The sequence below is a fragment of the Labeo rohita genome, chromosome 1 (assembly GCF_022985175.1).
Source record: "Labeo rohita strain BAU-BD-2019 chromosome 1, IGBB_LRoh.1.0, whole genome shotgun sequence".
NCBI lineage: Eukaryota > Metazoa > Chordata > Actinopteri > Cypriniformes > Cyprinidae > Labeo > Labeo rohita.
The window spans coordinates 31,429,472-31,437,626 of record NC_066869.1 but is presented as its reverse complement, the minus strand read 5'-3'; the positions used below and the strand labels follow the sequence as shown (position 1 = coordinate 31,437,626).

General features: G+C 35.2%; 1 protein-coding gene across 1 annotated transcript in view; it reads right to left on the bottom strand.

The window, feature by feature from the left end:
- Positions 1–1,117: 1,117 nt before the first annotated feature.
- sugt1 (SGT1 homolog, MIS12 kinetochore complex assembly cochaperone) overlaps positions 1,118–8,155 on the bottom strand; it is a 32,763-nt gene continuing 25,725 nt past the window's right edge. The window contains exons 10-13 of the mRNA XM_051115944.1: positions 5,110–5,217; positions 2,923–3,013; positions 2,618–2,790; positions 1,118–1,630 (exon numbers count right to left, since the gene is read on the bottom strand). Of these exons, the coding sequence (XP_050971901.1) occupies positions 1,529–1,630; positions 2,618–2,790; positions 2,923–3,013; positions 5,110–5,217 (474 nt within the window). The 3' untranslated portion in view covers positions 1,118–1,528. The remainder of the gene's footprint in view (positions 1,631–2,617; positions 2,791–2,922; positions 3,014–5,109; positions 5,218–8,155) is intronic.

Genomic DNA, 8,155 nt, shown 5'->3' with positions numbered 1-8,155 from the left:
ATTGCGATTTATATCTCACAATTCTAAGAAAAAAAGTCAGAATTGAGAGCTTGTATCTCGCAATTCGGAGAAAAAAAGTCGCAATATTTTATTATATATTTTTATTTAGTGGCGGAAACGGGCTTCCATAGCGCAGTGCTAATGCACAAACTGCTCCTTTTAAACTGAGGCCTGTAGTGCATGCGCCGCCCACTGACATCATAGGTTCCCTTCAGTGTTGGGGAGTAACTAGTTACATGTAACGGAATTACGTAATTTAATTACAAAATAAATGTAATTGTAATTAGTTACAGTTACTGAGAAAAAATGTGTAATTAGTTACTTTTGAAAAATGCCAGTGATTACAAAGGGGATTACATCTGAATGTTTTCACACACCCACCCACACTTACAGATTCAGTTGACTTCTTTCATAAATTGCATTGACTGCTCTAAAATGAGACACCAATGTTTCAGGAGTTTAGGACACAGAATAGGACACATGCTTGTTCGATAACTGTTTTATTTCCTATCTGGGTTTATGCATAAACTTTGTTTTTTAAGATTGTTTTTTCCAAGGCATTGTTAGATGCTAGTGTTTTCTGTCATAACTATTCAAACATTTGATTTCAAACCCAGTATCATAGCTATTAAACTATTTCTTGTTATGATTTCAAATCTTTATTTAACCTCTCAATGATCTCAAAATAAATAAGAGTCTGAATATAATAAGTCTGAATTTGTGGCATCGGTGCCAATAGCCTTGTGGTTAGCGCGCCGACATACAGTGCAACTGTGCTCACGGTGACCCGAGTTGGATTCCCGTCTCAAGGCCCATTCGCCGATCCCGCTCCCCTCTCTCCTCCCAGCTCTTTCCTGTCATCTCTCTACTGTCATATCACAATAAAAAGCATAACAAAAAAGCATATAAAAAAATCCTTAGGACCTCTAGATGGAACAGCAGTGGCTGAAACAAAGAAAGCCCACAAAGATCCAGAAATACATTTTTGTTATTAAAATTTAAGTTTCAGTGTATTTTCACCCTCTTTGTTAAAAACAGAAATAAATTACATTTCTATTTCTTTAACATGAAATCTGATGGACAAATATTGATATGGAAGAGACCAAGGGCACCCAACCAAAGAACAAGAAAAATTTATTTACAGCATACTGAAATCATATTTAGGAAAGCATAAAGTACATTAAAACCGTGGTCACCATTAATTGAAGCACAGATGTTTCACAGGTGGATACCTAACACAGTCAGTGTGGCCAAAGAGGTTTTTACTAAAGATACTCAACGCTTGGTTGTTTTAATGTGTAATGTTTTAAATATGCGTGACGCTTTAAAAATGTATGAGCCAGTTTGCTTCCAGAGTAAAACAAATTTTAGGCAGAGAAGATAATTTTAAAGAGGTCCCATTTTAAACTCCATTTTCACCCAGGACTATTATGGGACTGACAAAAGAGAAAGTGTGAAGGCAGAAAAGACCAAATGAAGGAGACCATAAAGACATAGAGGAATTGGCGCAAGATGTCATCTACTGCTTTTAATACTTTTTCCACTCTACATCGTCAGGTGGGTTCATCTCTACTTTCCGTTTACCAACATCCATCCAATTGGTGCTGAGGACTGTGCCTCCTGATTCCATCTATGGGAGAATATTGAAAATGTACAACTTTACCCATGTTGTAGTTGAAATGAAGACAAATGTGTCACCTGCATAAATTACAGCAGCTCAAATTTTTGTAGGCTAACATTCTTTGAAGTATAAACACATGGAATTTTGTTAATTGAGCAAGGACTGATAGAATTGGACCATTCAATTAAATTAATTTCCTTTTTCACATTTCACACAGTTATTAAACTTCTCACTGAGTTTATCAAATCTAATTTGGTCTTTTTTTCCCCCAGTTTACTTTCTAAATCTCACACAACTTAAAGGGTTACTCCACCCCAAAATGAAATTTTTGTCATTAATCACTTACCCCCATATCACTCCAAATCTGTAAAAGCTTTGTTCGTCTTCAAAATACAATTCAAGATATTTTGGATGAAAACCGGAAGGTTTGTGACTGTCCCACTGACTGCCAAGTAAATACCACTGTCAAGGCCCAGATAGTATGAAAGACATCGTCAAAATAGTTCATCTGCCATCAGTGGTTCAACCATAATTTTACGAAGCTACAAGAATACTTTTTGTACACAAAGAAAACAAAAATAACGACTTTATTTAACAATTCGTCTCCTCCGTGTCACCGTAGCGCCATTTTGGAGAGTATCCGCTGGATGCAAACTGCGTATGCTGTTCTGTGTCTTTCATACTTTTCATACAAATAAGTTTCATACAAAGCTTTCATACTTTTCTGGGTCTTGACAGTGGTATTTACTTGGCAGTCACAAACCTTGACAGTCACAAACCTTCCGGTTTTCATCCAAAATATCTTTAATCGTGTTCTGAAGATGAACAAAGCCTTTACGGGTTTTGAACGACATGGGGGTAAGTGATTAATGACAAAATTTTCATTTTGGGGTGGAGTAACCCTTTAATACCTTTTAAAAAATGTAGAGAGCTGATGTGACAACATCAAAAGAGATATAAAAATAATGCACACAAGAGCAACCCTCAAATACTTACGAAGGACTTGTTCATTGCCCGCTTGACTTCGTCTGAGCCATCTGAGTAGATTTGCTGGAACAGTTTGTTGAGAGCAGCATCTCCCTCCAACTTCTCGTTCTTTTCCTCCTCTTTTATTTCACCTACTACCTTGTCCCAGTTGCGTGTGTAGTGGGAGGATGATGGGTACTGGTCTAATAAATTTAGAGAGAGATAACTAGAGGTAAAATAGCAACAACAATAAACTGGCTCAACCCACTTTGGCATACGAATGAGGGAAAATGATTCTGCATTCTGCATGATTCTGTGTGCTTTTCAGTACTGACCGGGAGTAAAGTGCTTCACAGTAGAAAGTGTGCCTTCTCCCTGCAGTTTCTCCCACTGTATAGCTGCAGTCTTCTTCATCTTAATCTCTATCTGAAAAAGATAAAAGGGGGAAAAAGGATGTATTAGAGATCAAGTGCCTCTCTCAGAGAATGCACACCTTAGGAAATGCAAGATCCATGACAATCTGTTAGGGTATGTTGAATGGAAACAGCTAATATCTTAGCTTAATTAGAAAAAAGGAACACACAATAGAATAGACTGCTGTGGACATTAGTTCTTGTTCCTTTTACAAATTCCAATTCTGTAGAGGTTCCATTAAATATTTAGTACTTGTAAGGAATAAATATTTGAAATGAATGAATGAATAAATGAATGAATGAATGAATGAATGAATGAATGAATGAATGAATGAATAAATAAATAAATAAATAAATAAATAAATAAATAAATAAATAAATAATCGACAAATTAAATTATTTAAATGATAAATTACCTTAAAATTATATAATAGCATAATAGTTGGCTAAGCCTGCATATTAAACAACAATACTAAAACAAAAGAGACAACAAAAATGTGATAAACATCAGCAAGCGCTATAGATTCAGTAGCAGTGTTGTGGTGCTACTGAATAAGCAGTACAGGAAACTTATAGTACTGTACTTGGGTTTTCCACTTAGTTGCCAACCCTTACAGTCTCCCTACAATAATAATGGCACCCTGGTAAATATGACCAAAAAGGGCTGTGCATTTTATTTATTTATTATTATTATTATTTTTTTTTTTTTTGCCACTTCTCCTTAGTATTCAAGCATTCATAAAAGTCAAACCTTTAATTGGAGTAAAATTAAACAAAAAAAAAGTGGAATAATTTAAATGTTTTTTCCAATATGTGTGCCAGAAATGTATGCACCCTGTCAAATTGTAATTAGTAAAAATCTAACAAATATATTCCCATTCACACTGTGGGTTCATCTTAGTAATCAAGAACACTTGGTAAGTTATTGCTTTCCGTATGGCTATTGAATATATAAATATGAAGTGACACAGGAAAAATTCTATATTTATTTATCACTATGGTAAAAGACCCAAAAATTAAGGAAATGGCTAGAATAAAATACTTAAATGCTTGAAATGCTCATTTTCACATTATAAACAACATGTAGTTTAAACATCAAGCCTAAACAAATGTATTTGAATTAAAACTGTTGAATCAATACTTTGTTGGGCTTGTGCATCTCTCATTCTGTCTGACATTTTTATATTAGCCATGTAACATTTGGATGCTTAACTATCTATGAAAAGAAGGCTTTGTACTTTAGTCGGGTCTCAATAGACAAGTAAATCAGCATCCTACACATGCAAGGAAAAACACATATATATATATATATATATATAACACTATATAAATAACATGCACTTAAATACCACCATCATCATTAGGCCATTATTATTTTTCCCATAAGATTTTCAAAAGCGATGTTAATGTCAGCTTTCAAAGAATCTTAAAAATCCAATCCAAAATTAAAAAAACAACAACAACAAAAAAAAACATTATACCTGAAGACAAATCGGCTACAAACAATAGACACCATTAGGAATTCCCACTGGAGATCAGTCACAATGTAAATGTGTTTGACTAAAGACAACAAATACAAGCTTTCAATTCATTAAATTATTCTTTAGATATTTCAAAGAGCCTTTTAGCCAACTAAGCTAAAAGAACCAAACACCACAAAAACACTGACCATGCAAAACAATTTGAGAAACAATAGGATAAAAATGACAGACAATTTAAATTTTTTAATGAAATTACCTTCTGGTTTATGGAAAGCAGATACTTCTCAATTCATAGAAAAGATACTTAAACAAGCTTCATGAGTTTTTTAGTAGTAAATAGTTTAATTTGCTGAATATCTCTCTTAAAACGGCAGAACAGCAGCTCAAATCTTCTTTACTAGTTCTAAAATTGCACTGTGGAATTAGCGTCTGAGGCTTGGGATGTTTGGAAGAATGGAATATAGTTCTATAAATGTTTTAGAACTGCAAAAAAAAAAAAAAATTGGCCTGCAGTCAATTATTTCTTACATCAGTAACTTAGAACAGGCAACTATTAATGGAATAAGGATGTTAGTTTAAAAAAAGATGATATGTAGCAATCTAGAGAAGCTTATTTATTAAGGCATACCTTGGTTGAAAGAATCCTGTATGTGCTCTGTTGAGGGACAACAGGATGCAGAAGATGGACATTTAGGCAGTAATCTTCTCCTGATGGAAGCTTTACCGCAGCTGTCAGCTAAGACTCAGAAGAGAGAACAGACTCATTAGTTTCTAATTTTGGTAGGCAGAACTTTAGTTTGGGATGTCATTATTTTTGGAACAGATCTTGCATAATGCTGAATGGAATGGCATACAGTGACATTTACAGCTAAAATAGGAGGTTTCTAATTTTAGGCAGTTGTAGGCATATGTTGAAGTAGATACGTCTCTAAAAAAATATGGGCCGTTAATGCAGCATTAGAAAACTTCATCAGTTTCATCTGAAGTTAAGACGCTCACCGGTATAACTAATGTGCAAAGTTTTCATGTTTCTTGTGTGATATCCATTGACTCGCCTTCGTGGTTTAAAACAGAAATATTTCCAATATAGTGACGTAACCGCAAACCCCCATGCGTATGTATCTTAAAGAGAGACATGAAAGAGGAATCAAATCGGTATGCCGCGTTGTCTGAAACATGTCTCTATGCTTATGTGTGCTTTGGGTGTGTGCAAGAACAGAGCGCAAGTAACGAATTGAGTTCTGTTTCGTTTCTTCTTGTGGTTTTAAAAATCTTGACTGTGTAATCTGGCAAATTATTCTCCAAATCACATGCCGAACATTTGGGTCTGGACCTGGTTCATACCATCACAAATCAACTACGATCCGTTTAAGCCCTAATAGATTATATGACAGATCAGAGCAATCTTTTACTTACTAATTTAACATGAAATCATCAAATTGTTACTTCATATCAATCACATACAATGAAAGTTAGAACAATCATTTACGCACAATAAATAACAGAGCATCTTATCTATACAATTTTTTCCCCAGAACATTCTCACGACCTGGTAGAAATTCTTCCACTGCCCGGTAGTGGAAAAGTTCTTTAAGATAAAATGTTACAAAAACAAGACACATGCCTGAAATCAGAGACACTACTAATTAAATTAGCCATACTCATGAAAACCATTGAAGCCATACTCTATATTTCTTAACAATGTTGCTTTAATGACTTCTAATCTGAAAAATGTTAAACTCACATTAGACTCTTTGATAATTGGCTAGTTATCACCTAAGACAAATCAATATTGTATCTTCATTGAGGTTCTTAAAATTCTTTTGCCTGAAACAAAACCTAAAATCTTAAATCTAAATCTCATAATTACTTTCTCCAAGTGTATCCCTGAGAATCAGACTTTTTAATCTTATTTTCATTAATACTTTTTGATAATAAGTAGCTGTGTTTACATGAACACCTTTTGTATTATAATGAAAAGATTAGTGATGAAAAAGGTCAGGTGAAAATGCATGTTTATATGTTACAAGCTTCCAACTGGATTTTACTTTTGACATGTACACACTGCACAAATATAACCCTGATGGTTTAGGTCACACATACAAGGTTAGAGAGTCTGAGTCTCTGTACCGGGATTGGCAAAGATTGTAGGTGGGGGGAGTGAATGACCAGCGCTCTCTCCCACCTTTAATACCACGACTAAGGTGAGACCCTTGAGCAAGGCACCAAACCCCCAACTGCTTCCCGGGTGCTGCAGCAAAAATGGCTGCGCACTGCTCTGAGTCTGTGTTCACAACATGTGTATTTGTTTACCACTCACTGATTTGTATGTGTGCAACTGAATGGGTTAAATGCAGAGCACAGAGTAGAGCAGAGTACTTGGCCACACGTCATGTCCTTTCCTTTCCTTTCTTTTATGCGTGTATGTTACGTGCATCTCAGAGCAGCTCCAATCACAGTAAATGCTGCTCCACATAAACAGTAATCATTGTTCCTTATGACGTTTATCTGGGAATAATGTGCACCATTTTATCAGATTTATAAGTTAAATAATTTCTAAACCTACGCCAACACAGGAAAACACATCATCTTTCTAAATATGCTAACGGTTCATCACAACTTTAAAAGAATAGTTTAAACCCTTGCTCTGAGTTTCGTCAGACCATTGGCGCCTTCAACATTTGACATAATACATAAATTACATAAGCTATGATTATATTGTTTTACAACATTATGGCCCGGTTTCACAGACGGGGCTTAGTTTAAACTAGGACTAGGCCTAATGTTTAATTAATATATTTAAGCAGCTTTTATAAAAATGTCTTAAAACAGGGGTCACAGAGGGACAATCGCTGACACACGAGTAACAGGGAAAACTGCATACTGACATACATTTTGAGGTAATAACTTCTCATTGTCACACAGACTGTTAGAAGTTATAAATACTATTAAAGTTTAAAAATTAACTTGCGCTATTCTACAGATGCGCATGACTATGTGACGCTGTGCATACTAGGCACTTCAGATCAAAGCCTCAGCGGTCGAACAGCACTCAACGTCAAAATGACTGAGATGGCTAATCAAATCAAAGTAGACAGGGTTTACTGTTCACAGAAGCAGAGCACGAAGCGTCAGTTTAACACTGAAAGAGAGCGAGGTAAGATGAAGCTGCAATTAATCATTTAATATTAGTCACTGTTTTATGATAGAAATGTTAAATGACCGACAGCTATATCAAGCGATGCAAACAACTCGGCTTTTTGTGCTCTTTTGCACAAGCCCATTTTTACATTCTCTCCAAGTCCAAATTTCATATATGGCGAGTGTTTTGTAATGGATGTTCACAGAGAAAGTGTGTTTTGGTAGACTTTGTGAGGGTCAGTGGTGCACAGTAGTTCTGAATTATATGACCTTGGATTTCAGGTGTCCTTTGGGGTCTTCAAGTGTCCTTTTTAGAAAAAGACTTCTAAATTTACCTTGCAGAAAAGCTTGGAGATAGTGTATAGTTATTTTTTTTTTATCTTTAATACAAATGTATTTTAAACCTCTCAGATCCATGTCTTATTTTTTGCCCTTTTTGTGTCTGCTTTCAGACAAGACCAGGATTATGCCTGTAGACCAAAAGGTTTAAGAGCTGCAGCCATTTCATTTTGGGCATGTAATTTTCAGCTTGG